General features: G+C 31.0%; 3 protein-coding genes across 4 annotated transcripts in view; 1 reads left to right on the top strand and 2 right to left on the bottom strand.

Annotated features, from left to right (window-relative positions):
* Positions 1-2,613: 2,613 nt before the first annotated feature.
* Positions 2,614-5,890, bottom strand: LOC119669288 (RING finger protein 10). Its single transcript, XM_038079122.1, has 5 exons — positions 5,217-5,890; positions 4,672-5,164; positions 3,480-4,612; positions 3,265-3,419; positions 2,614-3,203 (listed from the first exon to the last, which is right to left on the bottom strand). Exons 1-5 carry the CDS (start codon positions 5,296-5,298, stop codon positions 2,838-2,840), a joined length of 2,229 nt encoding a protein of 742 aa, XP_037935050.1. The 5' UTR covers positions 5,299-5,890; the 3' UTR covers positions 2,614-2,837.
* A 1,661-nt stretch (positions 5,891-7,551) lies between these two features.
* Positions 7,552-8,739, top strand: LOC119669289 (peroxisome biogenesis factor 10). The gene is made up of 2 exons (XM_038079123.1): positions 7,552-7,976; positions 8,040-8,739. The coding sequence occupies exons 1-2, from the start codon at positions 7,704-7,706 to the stop codon at positions 8,664-8,666; spliced, it is 900 nt and encodes a 299-aa protein (XP_037935051.1). The 5' UTR covers positions 7,552-7,703; the 3' UTR covers positions 8,667-8,739.
* A 1,498-nt stretch (positions 8,740-10,237) lies between these two features.
* The window catches only part of LOC119669287 (putative uncharacterized protein DDB_G0282133), a 28,350-nt gene continuing 21,584 nt past the window's right edge, over positions 10,238-17,003 (bottom strand). For both annotated transcript variants that reach the window (XM_038079121.1, XM_038079120.1), the window contains exon 3: positions 10,238-14,213. In XM_038079121.1, the coding sequence (XP_037935049.1) occupies positions 10,613-14,213 (3,601 nt within the window). In that variant the 3' untranslated portion in view covers positions 10,238-10,612. The remainder of the gene's footprint in view (positions 14,214-17,003) is intronic.

Here is a 17,003-nt window from a genome sequence, read left to right on the forward strand (position 1 = left end):
TGCCTCAAACATAAATTTAAAGCAATGTATATGATTACGGGATATAATTCCATAAATCTTAATAATAATTTGGTCTATTTTCTGCAAATATTTCAATATCATTATATGAATATTCAATTCATGTTATGTGGAAAAAAACAATTGTATTAAGAGCTATATGGTATTAATGAGTTAAACTCTTAAACTATGTGTCGATTATAAGGGAGTTCATGATTTGATTAATTTAGATGTAACGTTTTTAGTAATGCAAGACTTTCAATACATTATAAATAGAAGAAACCTTGTTTTAAAGAGTTTTAAAGGTGTTTGATTTAATGCAGGTTCAAAATTCTGGTTCCGAACAAAGCATAGCAATTGTATTAAGAGTTTACTACCATATCTTGACTATTTAACTGCCATTATTACTAACTGTGTAGTTTTTGCGTTCTTAACAAACTGTACTTCGTTCGCGAACAGTAAAACTTTAAACAATTCTGAGTTATATTTTCATCGACGATAGCACAGTGAGGGGTCTGGAGTCTGTTAAGATTATAGAATAGTTCTGAATTCTATAATTAAACACATATATTGATACGTTTTTCATGGGGCGCTAGTAATTTTCGTAACACCGCTGATCGTCGATGACCTTTGGGACGGGTTAAAATCCAACCTGATGAAACCGATGTGAAAATCATTATACAGATGATATAATAATTTCATCTCACTAAGACTTGGTACCGAAGTTAAATCAAAATTCAATTACTAATCTTCTCTTCGATATAAATCTACTCATTGTATACCTTATTATAACAGAAAGATGTTCAATTTCTTAAGTAGTTAAAAAGACTAGTTCAATAAGTAAATGGAAATAAGAACGATTAAGTAAAAACTTTATGAAAATTGAATTTATTATACTATAATAGTATAATAATTTTTACTTCATTTTTTTTTTGGTCCGGAGTTGGTCCGGAAAAGAAATTCTTTAAAGTAAGATTAATACTCTAATTTATGCTTTAGTCCATTAAGCTCTCTAGACCCAATACAGCTCATGACCGCAGTTCAAATTCGTCACACATAATAATCTTGTGAAATGCTGTTTTTTGTGACGCGTGGTAAATGACAGCTAAGATAATTTATAGTTATTTACATAAATGTTTTTTAACAAAACTTTATATTTAGTTTTTATTTTAAATTACTTTTTCATCACTGGTACAAATACACTAATCCTTTTACTTCGTTTCAGATAGTTCAAATGATAAACAATTTTAATAAAACACACTTTCTAATGTCTTGTCGGAATTAGCATACTCTTAATACACCTTTAGTATTAAACTAAAATATGTATAAAATGTTTATTGCAAATTAAAAAAAATAAAATATGAATCCAATAAAATCTAATAGTTCTTTATTTAGCAATCGAAAGATAGTCAAAGTTTTAAAGTTACTAAAGTTCCTATCAGTTATTTACATTCGATGTACTTGAGAACGTTAAAAGTTTTAGAGCTATTGCACTTTACAAAAATTTTTGGTTTGTCAGGTGTTGAAAGTTATTTGACAAATTTTCTACCTAAAAAATAATTTATTAAGTAACTGATAAAGTTAATATGTCATAGTTAATAATCAATTAATTTTGTTATTAATACACTTTTACCTTTAGTAAAATCCAAAAAACAGTATTTGACGCATCAGCATTCATATATTTGTTTATTTGAATGCTAGTTCAAATAAAAAAACATATTTTTTGTCTTAGAAATAGCTCAGATGTCACAAAAAAATCGAAAAACTTACTGATCTATTTATTTTATTATATTTTACTCTACTGCATATCAAATTAATAAAATTTTACTTATTTTAAAACAGTAATAAAAGTGAATCAATTCATTGAAAAGTAACTAACTTTATTTGTAGCAATTTTCATTTCAATAAAAGAACAGGAATATCCAAAGACGAAATTTTTATGTCGTACAAACTGAACCAAATTTCTTCATTTTCAGTGCCATCTCATCTCGTTTTCACAGTTTCACAAAATCGCAATCGAGAATCGCAAAGTTGGGAAAGATTTCGTAATTGCACCAGGCACGCAGAATTCGCTAAAAAATAGAAAGCAGACACTGCTTCTAAAGTTTGACAAGTACTGTAAAATTGTTACTTGTTTGAAAGTTGTTGGAATTAAAAATTCAATTACTACAGTATAATAAAAACTGTGCGAAGCAAAATTCAAATACACGAACCCAAAATAACAGTTTGAAATTATTATTCACTAATTAACTTTAAATACTATACTATTCAGTTTGAAAATTGCATTAAAATATTTAAATTTAATGAAAATATTTATATAAAATATTTTGGAAGGTGTGAATTAAAATTGCAAGTGAAATTTTAAGTATATGCTTGCAAATTCTTGAAATAAATTAACGTTCATCACAGAAAGCACAAAAACATTTAATTTTCTATATCATAAATAAAAGTTTGCATTATTATAAAAAGTATTTGTAAATAATAATATTCTATATTATATTTATAACACAAGTTTTAATATGTTGTAAGCTTTCCCTTTATCGCTAGCTGCTATCATTTTAAACATTACAAAAACACCTTTTTCTCTTTTAAGAAAAAAAAATTTTTTATTTATAGATAATTCATAGTTTTCTTCTACTGGTTAGTATTTTTAATGTGCATTTACCACAATTCAAGAAACGATTAAAAATAAATTCTTTTAAATTTCAAAAAAAAATTGTATGCTTAGCTACCCGACATTGTAATTATGTCATTTCTAATATTATGCATTAGATAACAAGCCAATTTAATAGTGTTATATTGAATATAAATAAAATGTAATAGTTATAGCACACTCCATATTAAGTGCCTTTATAATTGATGCCCGTTGAAAAGAGTGGAAGCATTTTCTTGGCTTTCTTTTTTTTATTGCCTGTAGCGCCACCATTTGTTGCAGCATTATGTTGTTTCTTTTGTGCCATAGCCTCAGCTAAAACGTCACCTAATTGTGTATTAAGACGAGATACGCCAGTTGTTCCTTCATCTACTTCTGCAGCAGGTATCGAGCTTACACCAATGTTACGGTTAACAAAATTATTAGTTTGCTTATTTGCCTTACCAACTTCTGCCACAGCTGAATATGATGTTTGATGTTTTGGAGTAGGACTGCTGGCAACAACAGTATTTGCTGTCGAATTTGTAACTGATAATTCTTCTTTAAAATCCCACTATAAAAATATTTTTAAAAACAAATTAGATTTATAACAATTATAGCCTTATTTTACTTACAGCTGGAAATTCAGCAGGAGAGCTTAAATTCAAAGTAGCTGTTCTTGCAATTAGCTTTCCCATTTGACGTTCATTTATCTCATTTATTTTCTTTTCGCGTTTTATTTCTTCACGTTCGCGACGTTCACGTTCTTTTTTACGATACAAAATATCATCTAAAAATAATGAAATAATAATTACATTACTGAAATATATACAAATATCATGTTAAATACTTTTAAACAACTTTAGTATTCCTTCACTGACTATTGGTGGGTTCAATTCGACTTCAACTACTGCAAATTGACAAGTTAGTGGTAAATGTCTTAAGCAAGTGAATTTACGACGATGTTCCTCATCCATAGAATGATGCTCTTTTTGTAAGATGCGTGCATTTATTAATTGTGGTGCTTTATCTAAAGTACCGTAACATGCTTGCAGCATTTTAACATTTATTGGATGTAAATAAATATTTTGACCATCTACAGATTGATAAAAATAATAGTACTTGGTTGTAGATGGTGAAGAGGGCATATCAGAATTGGACACTGAAGAAAGTTCTAAAGTTTCAAAATCAGTATCTTCCAAAGTTGGTAAAACCATATCATCTTTAATTTCTTCTTGTATTTCATCATCTATAAATTTTGCTTCAATTGGATTAATATTTGTTTGTAAATCTGTGTTTTCATTTAAGTTGTCAGTCAACGAAACCTTAGTTTCTTGAGTTTCATCAACAGTTGTCATGTCTGTAAATTCTGTTTCTTGCTTGGGAAGAAAGTCACCTAATTGCTCACGGCGTTCCTTGATTAGCTGCAAAGCAGTTTGCACGAAGATAAATTCTGGGCATGAAGTGTCATTATCAGCCATAATTTCTTTCTCTTCGCGTTCAATTATACTCAAAATATCGAAACGGTTTGCAATTAAAAATTTTGAAAATAATTTCTTTTCGTCAGTTTTCGAGAATTGTGGGTAACGCTCAACACTTTCAGCATTTGTCGTGTACTTTTCAATGAACATCGACCCCTTTTTACGGCGCATCAGCTGTAGTTGCACATTCTCACCAATATTTATTTGGTGTTGCTGTATAATAACAGTGCTCTTTAGGTCATCTTTATGTATGGCTTCATAGCATATTGGACATTTGCGCCAAGTTTTATCGCTAAGCGCTAAATAATGCAAAATGCATGGCCAACAATAGACATGACCACAACGTGTCAACTTTGCTCCAACTGGAGGATATAAGCATATCGGACATTGCGGTTCTTCCGTTGTTTGTATGTTGATTTGTTCTATAAGCTTCCAGTCAATCAATGTATCTGGAGAAGCATCAAATTTAGGCTTTGCACTCGATTTGATAACGAACTGAAAGCTATAAAATGAAATTTTATTAGTACATTGATAATGATTTGATTTCGTCATTTAGCTTACTTTGCCTGCAAAAATTGTTCTTTATTATATTTTTGTTTTTTATTAGCATGCGCATTTGCGTGATTATTTCCACTTAAAACACCACGACCGAAAAAATTGTTACCAGCATAGTGCTCTGATTCCCGTGGTGTATAGTGAAAGTTTAGTAAATGATTCAAACTCTGTTTCTTACTACCTGGATTGTAGACCGAATTTAAATCATAATTATTTTGACCATATTTTGATATAGCACCTGTTGCGGTGCTAATCTTAACATTATTTTCTGCTAATCCGGTGCTGGTAGCAAGAAGGTCATCGGTGGGGCATGTTGAATCGTGATTATAGTTGTTGTCATCCTCTTTTCCAAAGCCTCCACGTACCCGAGGACGTTTGTCAACATTTGGTCTTAACTTTGCTGCTGGTTGCTTTAAATTGCGTTGTTGATCGTTTCTTGGTAAATTATTTTGCTCACGGCGACGAGAATTTCTTGCGTACGCTTTTGTGACTTGGGTATCTAAACAAATACTTAATAATACAAAATAACTAATAAAATAATATATAATCACCTGAAGATTTCCGATTAGAATCAATTGGTTGACATGCCTTCGAGTTGGTATTTTGGCGTAAAAATTGTTTCTTGTTGTCCATTGTTATTTTGTTGATTAATATTTAAAAAATAAAAAAGAGGAGATAGTGAAATGCCCTCAGTAGGGCGGAAGGTACGATGAAATTTCGACGAAAATGTGTCGTGGAACTTATCTCCACATGGAGTATGTCGCACTTCTTTAATGTTATACAGATACATGTTTACTGAGCCATGATTATTCAATCAATAATTTCAAGAAATATACTTTGCAATATATTTCCAATTTAATATTTTTTGTTAAAAATTGATTTAAACGAGTGAAGTCTTTTTTTTTTTGACTAGCAACCTAGCAAAATTGCTTGCGCTTCTATTTTAGTTTTTCGCTCTTTATTTTCCTGTTAATATCTGCTTCGAGCAGTTGTTTATAAGTATTTCGAATACTTACGAATACTTCTCGCTTTAAGGAAACGCAAATCTAATTTTTCCAGGAGGAAAATAAAAAATATATTGTCCGAACACTAGCAAAAATGGCCGTCTATGAAAGATGAACACGAACCTAGTCAGTGTTGGTTAATGGTTATTGCAAAAAAAAAATGTCAAACTAAGTTGCCATATCTTAGCCACACCTGCAATTTTTTGTTTTTGTGAAAACAAAAATTTTTGTAACTTTTAATTTTTTAATAAAAATTAAAAATATTAAAAATGAATACACTGAAATTGAATAATATTTTTATTTAAACATAGAACAATGTAATTCCCATGTTATATAGACAGTCATGCTCACATCACATGTAACGTTGTTATTCTATGCAATGCAATTTAAAAAATGTAGATTGAGCGAATGAGAGAAATTTCGATTTAAATTTATTCACGCTGACGGAGTTTTCAGCCATGTTATGCAGAAAGTCATGGGCACGTCAAAATTATAATTATTGTTGGTGAGAACAAAAACAAAATGATTTGAATTTGGTCACAGCGACGAGGCTTTCTGTGACTCAGTCATAAATGTTACGTGACCATGTTGTGCAGAAAGTCATGGGCTCGTTAAAATAAAATTTGTAGTTATTTTCAATGCAGTGAAGGAAAAAAATAAAATGTCGGTTTAAATTTGTTCATGAGAGATGAGGCTATCTGTGCCTCGTCACAGAAAGATTATTGCAAAGCAGTTATGACTTATTCAATTTATGAGTAATCTATGTATAAGAGGACAGCGTTCCTGTAATCAAGATTTAAGAGTACGATTATAAGAGAGGCACTACAACGTCGTGCGGAGAGAAAAAGAGATAGCGCTATGAATTGAACACTTGCACATATATGTACATTGTGGAATAGTTGAACAGGATCCAGAAGTATGTATGTGGATAGTATGTAGATACACTTATACCCCGATTTGCATTGATGCGAATAACGTCACCCAAAAAAAAGTAACTTTGTGGAATTGCATCTGTAGGGTTTCGATTTGCGTCGTTTTTTAAAACATGCGTACTGAGGGGATTCCCATTTTATTTCTTGTATGTCACATTGTTTAAAAGAGGATTTCATGTATTAAGTTTTTAGTGTAAAGGTGTCAGTTTACATTTGTGTGTAGAAGTGAAAATGTGAAATTCTACTTTATAAAATATAAAAATGATTCAAAAGCGAAAACAAATTTGTTTGGAACAAAAGTTAGACATTTCAAACTGTTTTTAATTTGTAGTAAAACATTCTGACATTGGAAGAATTTTGAATTTAGCTTCAACTACTGTAAGAACAGTTTTTAATCGTGATGCTTACAAGATAAAGGATTATAGAAAAGCTGTCATACATTTACAGGCCAAACAATATACAAAAAACAGAAGTCAATTAATTGTAAAAATGGAATCCCTTATATCGATTTGGATAGAAAATCAGAATCAAATAAGAATGCCATTAAGCCAAACGCTAATTCAGAATAAACCACTGAATTCAATATTCAGTGACTTATATATGTGGAGAAATATGAATTGTTTTGATTTACGTCGCATTTTGACGTTCCTAATTAAAAACGCAAATCGGGGAATAAGTGTATAAATATTTGTATAAATTAATTTTTTATCTAAAACTTAACACAGCCCTCGATTTAGCAGTACTATGATATGATACCTTTTATAAAATAAGAATTCTGACATTGTAGAAAATGTTTTTATAAGAGTTCTTATGTCAATCTTTCGTGCGAAATAGATATAATACCATACATTAGTTTTTATTTATATGCTATAGAAATACATACAAAATATTATTACAATATATAAATAAAAATTTGAACTTACCAAATTTAGACCACCTAACAACACTTAAATCTTATCTTACAATAATTGGCCAAGAAATGATGATATGTAGGCTAACAGCTGATTTGTTATCAGAGTCTGTAGTGTTGTACTTTGAACAGTTTTTATTTACCAATTTGCATTTGCAATTATTTTGAAAAACGTGAGATGATTTCATAAAAATGGATTTTCGAAATGCACGAGCACGGCAACCAGAAGTAGTGCGTTCAGTACAAAAAGATTTGAGATATACAAATGAGCTGACAGAAGATTTGTCCGATTTATTACGTCTGACCGGTGCTAGAAATTGGATAAAATATAATCAACTTTGCAAACTCCTAGCCGAGATAACATATCATGGATTTGCATCTGTCAGTAATCTCCAAACACTTGGAGAAGAGTATGTTGGTATTATTAAGGTGGATTCAAAGTACAAACATATACCAACGCGATTTGTAAGTTCATTTAGTTACTTAATCTTATTAGTACACATTTGTTAAATTAAAGTCATTTTGCAGGTGCAGTTAATAGCTATAATACTGGAGTTCGGTGGTGAAACCTTATATATACATCTGCTACAAAAATTAGAGGTCTACATTGAGCAACAAGAAAATATCTTACCAGATGCGAAGAAGAAATTAATTTCCTGTATTCAACTTATGCAGCACTCGCCAAATTACATAAAGGCTTTGCACAAGTCTCTATTCTATCTACACTCCGATAAATATCAAATATCGAAACGTGCAACAGGAATAAATTATGTACTAATAAGACATTGGATACAGCCAGAATTTTCTTTGTTTGGTTATAAAATACTCGGCGTTATAACCTTTCTACAAGTGTCAATTTCTTTTCTTATTAGTGCATTTGAAATGTGGAAGGAACATAGAAGAAAACAGTATGCTACTTTGGAAAGAAAATCATCGAAAACAATTATTAAACATGAAACTGAAGTTGAATCAGTAACAAAAGCACCACAATGTGTTCTGTGCTTGGAACCACGAACGAACACTAGCTTGACGCCTTGCGGTCATTTATTTTGCTGGACGTGTATTCTAGAGTGGTTGGATGAACGTGATGAATGTCCTGTTTGTAGAGAGACTGTTAAGAAATCTAATGTTATCCAATTACAGAACTTTTTATAGTTATAAGTTATTGAGTCAATAGGTATACAGCATAAAATATTTTTTATATTCTATTTCTTGGAAATTCGGTATTATTATAATAGAAACTTTTATATTTAAAAACAAAAAAAAATATTTAAATTTTATTATTTGGGGTCATAAGAAAATAACGATGTTATTAAAATAAAACTAGTATGGCTTTATATTAGATTTTATATAAAAAAAAAATTAGTTAAGCATAAATTAGGCGAATTTAAGGATACCAATTTAGTTAGTTAGTTAATTAGTTTTTTTTTTTATTGTGGGTAAGCTGTACTTTCAAAAACTCCAACATTTACAATGCACCAAATATTTTTCTTTCATTTTCTTCAAACATAACTTTAAGGTTCAGCAATTTTGCTAAGGTCCAGGAACAGACCTGCAAATCAATTTGAATCAGATTTGTGTTAATAAAAGCACATTTGAACATAGCATTTTCTGTATAATTAAAGCTTGGACACACAGCAGGTTTAAACGTGTTTATACTCAATAATTAACTGTTTAGCATATGGTTGACTTAAGCTATAACAGAATAGTAAAGGCGCAGTAATTGACGTCATGAATGGTTCCACCGATTTCATAGTTGTGAGTGTATTGTTGTGGTTGTTGTAGCCCATGGGGGTGTAAAAAAAAGATGACATGAAGAAATCACACAACGTATAGATGAGTTAGTATGTGGATGTTTGAGTGATCAATTGTGAATTTTAGAGAATGGGGGTGGGGTCAGTGTAGACCCCGCCGTTCTTGTCAGTGCATTAGTTGTGGTTAGGTGTAAACTGGACAGAGGAAGTTGTTAATGTGCAAACGGACAAATGCCATTTAAAAGTGGGCCTAATCCACTTCTTTGTGGAAAACAAAAGGTAAATTCCTCTACTGCTGTTTATTGTGCTCATAAAGCAAGCAGATTGCTATTAATGTTTAAGATAACACTATCTGTTAGAGTTACTCCTGCGGTCGGATAAAACATTATCATTATCAATATTATCTGTTAGATCTATTACTGTGGACATATGATATTCTTATTATCGGCTCTGTTGTACACATCACAATCACAAATATGATGATTATGTGTGATTATGGATGGATTCGTTCAATCCATCAATTCGAAACTACTGAGAATAGAAGAGTCAAAAAATTTATAACAAGAGGAGACAATGAAAGACAACAAGTACTTTGAAAAATAGTATGTATTTGAATCTTTATAGCTAGGCCATCAAAAAACCTACTCTTAAATAAATAAAGGTTATAGTTTGTATAGAAATTTAAATTGTATTTATTTCTTTAATTAAGAATTTATAATTCTGTGTATAAAGACTTACATATGTTTATAAGAAATTATAGTAGATGATTATAATAATAAACTTTTTTTTTGTTTTTTTTTCTCTTAAAGATAGCACTTCTTAAAGATACGAACTAAATGTTTTCCTTCATTACATTTGAAACTTAAAAATCGCGATTAAAAAGGGTAAAGCATCATACAATGATAACATTAATCCATATTTATATAAAATATTTACATATTTTATTCATAGTTTCAAAATTTTATAGGCAAATTTTCATAAATCAAATAATCAAAACTTATAAGCGTTTTTTTTGGAATATTTTTCCAAAAACACTTAGACTGAAAGAATAGCAAACGCATATTTTTGACATGACACTTTTCCTAAAGTGACTTTGTAAAAATGCGACAGTTTGTCCTTTCAACTTCATTAGGAATAGATAACTTATAAATAACTTAAGAATAGATAAACAAGTTCAATATTTATGTCAACTCCTTTCTTTGCGACTTAATTCTATAATTTTCAACTCCCATTTGAAAGTGAATTCTTACTTAAATACTTTGTGCAGTTATATAATAATGTATGATAATTAATGCAATATGATAAGTAGTTAGTTATATATAATACATATTTAACACTACAAATGTTTTACAAAATATTTAAGTAGATTGTGCGGCCGAAAATATTTTTTCGCCGTTTGGATTCGTAAGCAGATCTCGCGATATCAGGTGTTTCAAAGACTACACGTGCATCACCAGTTGGCAAGCCATCATCATTAAATCGTCTTATAATATCATTTGGCGATAGTTCATAACCTTCGAAAAATTTTAAAATATCTTTTAAGTCTGCTTTGAATGGTACATTTTCCATAGAAACAACACAACCGGAACGATTAAATTGATCGGGTATGCCATCAATAAGTTTATTATTGTTTCCTCTGTTGTTATTTTTGTTGTTAAAATTGTCGTTACTATTGCTATTATCATTACCATCATCGTTATATTGATTTCTGTTATTACCCATATTGCCACCACGACCCATATTTCCACGGTTATTTCGCATTGAATCATTGTTATCGTTAAAACCGCTGCCATCACCCATCTGCATGTTTCTATTATTTCCGTACATACCATTATTATTATTGTTATTACTCATGTTCGACATCATATCATTATTATTTCCCATATTACTCATTCCATTATTATTACCCATATTACCCATTCCATTATTGTTACCCATATTACCCATTCCATTATTATTTCCCATATTGCCTATTGAATTATTATTATTTCCACGTCCTCTGTTAGCGAAATCTTGCATAGAATTACCACCTCGACCGGCACCGCCACCGCCACCAGGGAAATAATTCATGAATGGCTTGTTTAGGCGATCAGCTATTTCTTGGGGAGTTATTGTATAAATGCGTAGGGACCTTGAACGAAATTTCGAATTGTTAAATTGTTTTATTGATGCTTCCACATCTCGGGGATCGTGGAATTCTACAATAAATTCTCCACTTGGTAAGTTGCGTTCATTGAATAAGGGTTCTATATGTTTGAGACGGAGTTTAATAGATAGCAGCATTTGAGCAATGTCATTAATTTGTGCTTTGTAGTCACAATTTTTAATTATAATAAAAACATTTTCAACAGGATTCATTTGATTTGGGCCATTATTGAAATTTGGACCATTATTGAAATTTGGGCCATTAAAATTTGGTCCATCGTTGTTATTGAAGTTGTGAACATTCGGATTGAAATTTTGATTCTGCATCATATTGGGTGTATTTCGGTCGTTACTATCATAGTTATTTGTTGCATTATTGTTATTGCTGAAGCGACTTGGACGTTGCCGGCGTTGTCGAGTATCGTTTTTCGCATCTAATGTATTTGGTTGATTTACATTCATTTCAAAAATGCTTGGAATGTTGGGTCTTACAACATCATTATTGTTTTGATTATTATGATTATTGTCATTGAATCTGCTTTCTCTTCTCTTCTCTTTAATATTTGTACTCATTTCTACATCAGCTTCTCTGACTTCATTTTCATTTTTCATATAATCATTTTTGGTCTCACATTCATTATCCATATCTTGAAACTTTTTAGCTTCTTCTTCAGCAAGTGCTTCTTCCTCTTTTTGTAACTGTTCGTTTGCTAGACGTAACTTTTCTTTGGCCTTTTCCATATCTTCTTCACTGCCTGGACTTATTCGTACTTTTCTGTGACCAATCATATGCTGCATTTTATCTTCCAAAGCTGCTTTTGCATCTTCAGTGCGTGAGAATTTGACAAAAGCAATATATTCACGCCGATTTTCTGGACTAGACGTCAAAAATATATCAAAAATAGAATATGATGTAAACATTTTCATGATATCTTGTTCGGTAGCAAATTGGGGTATGTCTTCTACATAGAGCACATTAAATGTGTCCATTATGGTTTTATTTCTGAATGGATTAGGTTTGTTTGTTTCATGAAACTTGTTTTCATCTCGCCATACCTGATCGTTATTGCTATTACGTTCAAATCGATTTTGTCGGGGGCCTTCTTCTGCTTTATCAAATTCTTCCTCTGTTGATTTTTCAATGTTCACGGGTTTTGACTTCAACATTAAGTTATGTCGACTCATAACCTTCTGTATATGTGACACTCGACCAAACTGTATATAAGCAACGCCTGTACGGTTTCCTTGCTTATCATTTAACATTTTTATACCATTATGCGGAATGAATAATCCTGCGAAAAATTTTCTGATATCACTGTAAGAAGCGGTACTACACAAGTTGCTGATTTTAATGCAAATATTTTCTGGTTTCTTTTCATTACGTTCATTATATCGTGGAGATGCCTCTTCTATATTTACAGCTGGTTTTGTTGGTTGAATAGTTTGTATTGGATCTGCTTTTGCAAATAGACTTGGATAAATTTGGGCGTAGGGATTTGTGTTAGCAAAAGTAATCGATTCTTGTTGAAAGTTAGATGGGTTCATATTATTTTGTAATTGTGTTCCGTCTGGTTTTTTATCTAGAAAAATACCCGGAATCACTGCATTCATTTTGTTATCCAATTTTTGATTATCTGCTACTTTCATTTTCGAATCAGCACTTTCACTTGAATTCAAAGGTGAAGTAACCACTGATTGGGCTGAAAAAGATTTCATGTGATCGTTATTGCTTTGAACTGATCCTGGAAGTACTGTAAGACTATAATTGTTCGTAGTGTTAACATTGCTACTGAAGCTTTGATAAGCTGGTATAATTGGTGGATTTGACATGCTTCCAGTTGAATTTAATGGCTGTTGAGTGAATGTATTTGATTTAATGGGGTTATTGGAAATAGTATTAGGGACAATAATGTTTGGTGGCATCATAGTATATGGATTTATTGGAGTGCCACTAGTATAATTTGGATTAGCTGTTTGCAAATTTTTTGGAAAGTTATTATCAAGACCGGGAATAGTTGTATTTGGATTTTGATTTTTAATTCCAAATGGCACCGGTGAAGCAATACTCCATGGTGAAAATGTAGCAGTTTTTGAATTATTATTCTCATTATTATTATCTTTGTTACGATTACTAGTAATGCTATCTTTGCTGTTACGATTACTCCTAGTCATACTGCCATGACTTCTATCATGACTTTTTTCACGGCTTCGATCGCGACTTCTATCACGACTGCGGTCCCGACTGCGCTCAACGCTTCTGGATCGCCTGGATGAGCGTCGACTGTTCTTCCAATCGCGATCACGGTCACGCTCACGATCACGATCACGTGAACGACTTCGCTCTCTTCTGCGTTTAGAATGATCACTTCTATCTCTCGAACGAGATCTTGATCGGCGACGTTCTCTTGAATTTGAACGGCGTCGATCACTACCACTACGCACTTTATTCTCTTCAGAGCTGGTAATTTTGGATGTTTTCGTAACGATAGGCTTTTCTTCTGATATAATGCCTGCTTGCTGCTGATATGTTAGAAAAGAAGCTGGTGCACCTAATGGAGTTGCTAAAATATTTTGTAAACCGCTGGTAGTTATAATAGGTGGTTGAGGTAATGTTGGAGCTGTCACAGTTGCTGTAACTTTTGGTTTTGCATTTGAATTATTTTGAAGAGCAAGTATCGACTGCTGACGTGCTGTTTCAATCACCTTTTGCATTTCAGCACGAGATGACAATAAAAGGCGTACCTGTACTTCATTTATTTTTTCTCGATCACGCATCATAGCCTGTCGTGCGTCTTCATCAGTACTGTTAATTTTTAAAAACAAAAGAAAAAAAATTTATTTATATAACATTTCCATAAAAGGTTAAAGAAATTTTAGAAAAGTCCAATCGTCTTTTACATTCAATACAAATTTAGTCCAATACTATTTTATATTCAATAAACTGAAAAACAAGAATTGAAGTGCTCATGATCTATTCTTTCACTGTTGCTACACGTGCTTAAGATTAAAAGTATTAAATATGTAATTAGGATATCACCTTATAACCTATAATCAGAAGAATAAATACAAATGCCAGAAGTATTTCTAAATCACAGTCGTCGAGTTTAATTAACTAAGGTCGATTCACTATTCACGACTTCGTTGACCTAATCTAAATCAAATAAAAATTAAAATGAAATACATCTGTTCTAACAGGACTTGCTATTTTTATAGTACAGAACTACTAGTTCTATTGATGGTCTATTGATTGCATAAATATACGTTATAAAAATTGTATTATACATTGTATTTATTCTTTATTGCTGCTACTGCTGCATTTAAGAAGTTCTTAAGATGAATCTCAACGCATATGTTACTCCATTTATCCTGGGAATAATCAACATAAGTTTGACAATTGAAGCCATTTCAGTTTTAGAAGGAGAAAGAGTCGGCTGATTTTTTAAATAACATGATTAAATTTGACTTTTCTAAATAAAGTTGGAATAACTTCTCGAGATAACCATTTACGATTTTGAGTTTTTAGTTAAAAAATAGATCATCACGAAAATTTACTCATCTGCCATCACAATGCGGTAAAAATAAGTACTTTATTAAGAATTATTTAATATATTACGGTCATACGCCTAAAACTGATCTTATTTCTCTTATATGGAATATAACTAAGTTCTACAAACTAAAAAAATGTTCTTTCTTCAGATTATTCTCTTGCCAAAGAAAGTTATTTATTTCTCTATGAATAGCTTTTTACACCTTAATTAAACGAATTGAGATCCGAAATCTATTATAGTGGTCAATTATTCGATTTGGTTTCCATTTCATAGATTTCCATATTTCATTTTAAAGCAGTTTATTAAGATATAGTATTAAGATATAGTATCAGGGCGCTTTTCTGGATTTACTATTATTATTTCTTGAAAAACTTCAAAAAAATTAAACATGAAAATCTTTTACTCATCAAACGTAAAATGAAGACTTAAAGTTATATGTGAGTACCAACAAGGTACCATTAAACATATACACTATATATGCAACATGTACGAAGTTATATATTTAATAACCCTCATTTAAAAGTACAATTTCAGAACATTTGTTAAAAACAACTGTCACCCAAGGTATTAGATATTCAGTTTAAGGTTTGCCTCTTTATAATATATGTCATCCAAACAACTGCTGAACATTTTTAGATTATAAAAAGTTACTTTAAGATATGGTGATTCTGTAATACCTACATTTCTCAGTTCTCATTCTGCAATGATGATACATCTGAGGTAGGAAAAATTTACCAGTTGCACTCTAGAAACCATTGCACCTACAAAAAATCACTACATTGTGTGGCATTTGGTATGGAGGTGTGATAGGTCCGTAATTTTTTAAAATGCCGAAAGTGATGACACAAAGTGTCAGTTCTGATTGCTATAGCCACATGATTATGGAAGATATTTAGTTTCAGTAGGATGTTGACACAAGTCCACATTTAATTTATGTTTTGGCCATATTTTTTGAATTGGCCAAGCGATTTGTCACCAATTTCCATGGAAAATGTCCATTCTCAACCGTTCGATATTTTGAGGAACAAAAAAAAAAACATTCTTGAAGTTATGACCGTTCTGTTGTTAGTTATATGGCGGCAAGTCATTGTACAATTACTCATTCAGTACTAAAAAAGTATCCCTATAATACAAATAGGATGAACTTTAATACTATCTGGAGAACTTTACAATTACAGTTGTTGCGTTATAAAAGTTTTTTTATTTATTAGCACCTTTTTAACATAGTAAATAGATTACACCCATATGTAGAACTTATTTTTAAACTCTATAGAAAACTATACTATATAAACATTCTGTGCATTTTTAATACAAGCGCCGTCTATCATAAAATGGACCTCTAAGTTTTAAAAATGCACGAAAGAATTTTACATACTGTATACAATCTTATTAAATCTTATCGTATTATCAATCTTGTAGTATTTGGTCAAATCAAAATTGATTTAAATGAAACTTGGTACTTCTATGAAGGTCATGACTTATATTATGAGCTTAACAAAAATAAAAAACAGCCTATTGTCATTGATAATGGCTTTATTGTTTTTCACTTTTGTCACATTTTTCTATTTCAATGGTGATATATGGTTTTTGAACTTATCAATAGGCCAAATAAAAACAATATTCAAGTTATTTCTCTTCGATATACAGGAACAAAAAAATTCATTGGATGTCAATTGATTGCTGTAAATCGGATGACACATACATTTAGTGTAAATTTTTAGTACTCAAAAAGTGATGTTTACATTTTTCTTCTGGCAAGTAAATGCTAGTACTTCATTGAGAATTGATCGTTTTGTATGGCTCTAAAAGCTTCGTAAAAGCATTGGAGACTATTTGTTTCGAAATGTTTCATATGCGTATATAACACCTATAAAATCTGTTATTGTCTAGTTTTAAGCTTATACGTATAGTCTTTTGTTTTGTCATCTGCCAATATCTTATGCTTGTGTTTTGAAACTCCATTATTGTATTTCTTGTACATTCCTTTGCAATAAATGACAAGATCACGATTTTAATGTTGCTTTGCGAATTATAGGAGGTCTCTC

This window comes from Teleopsis dalmanni, chromosome 1 (assembly GCF_002237135.1).
Source record: "Teleopsis dalmanni isolate 2A chromosome 1, ASM223713v2, whole genome shotgun sequence".
Lineage (NCBI taxonomy): Eukaryota > Metazoa > Arthropoda > Insecta > Diptera > Diopsidae > Teleopsis > Teleopsis dalmanni.

Coding starts and splice junctions, on each gene's coding strand:
- LOC119669288 (XM_038079122.1), bottom strand. CDS start 5,298: ATGGACAACAAGAAACAATTTTTACGCCAAAATACCAACTCGAAGGCA. Junction 5,165..5,216: donor TTCTAATCGGAAATCTTCAG/GTGATTATATAT, acceptor GTATTTGTTTAG/ATACCCAAGTCACAAAAGCG. Junction 3,420..3,479: donor AATACTAAAGTTGTTTAAAA/GTATTTAACATG, acceptor CATTATTTTTAG/ATGATATTTTGTATCGTAAA.
- LOC119669289 (XM_038079123.1), top strand. CDS start 7,704: ATGGATTTTCGAAATGCACGAGCACGGCAACCAGAAGTAGTGCGTTCA. Junction 7,977..8,039: donor AACATATACCAACGCGATTT/GTAAGTTCATTT, acceptor GTCATTTTGCAG/GTGCAGTTAATAGCTATAAT.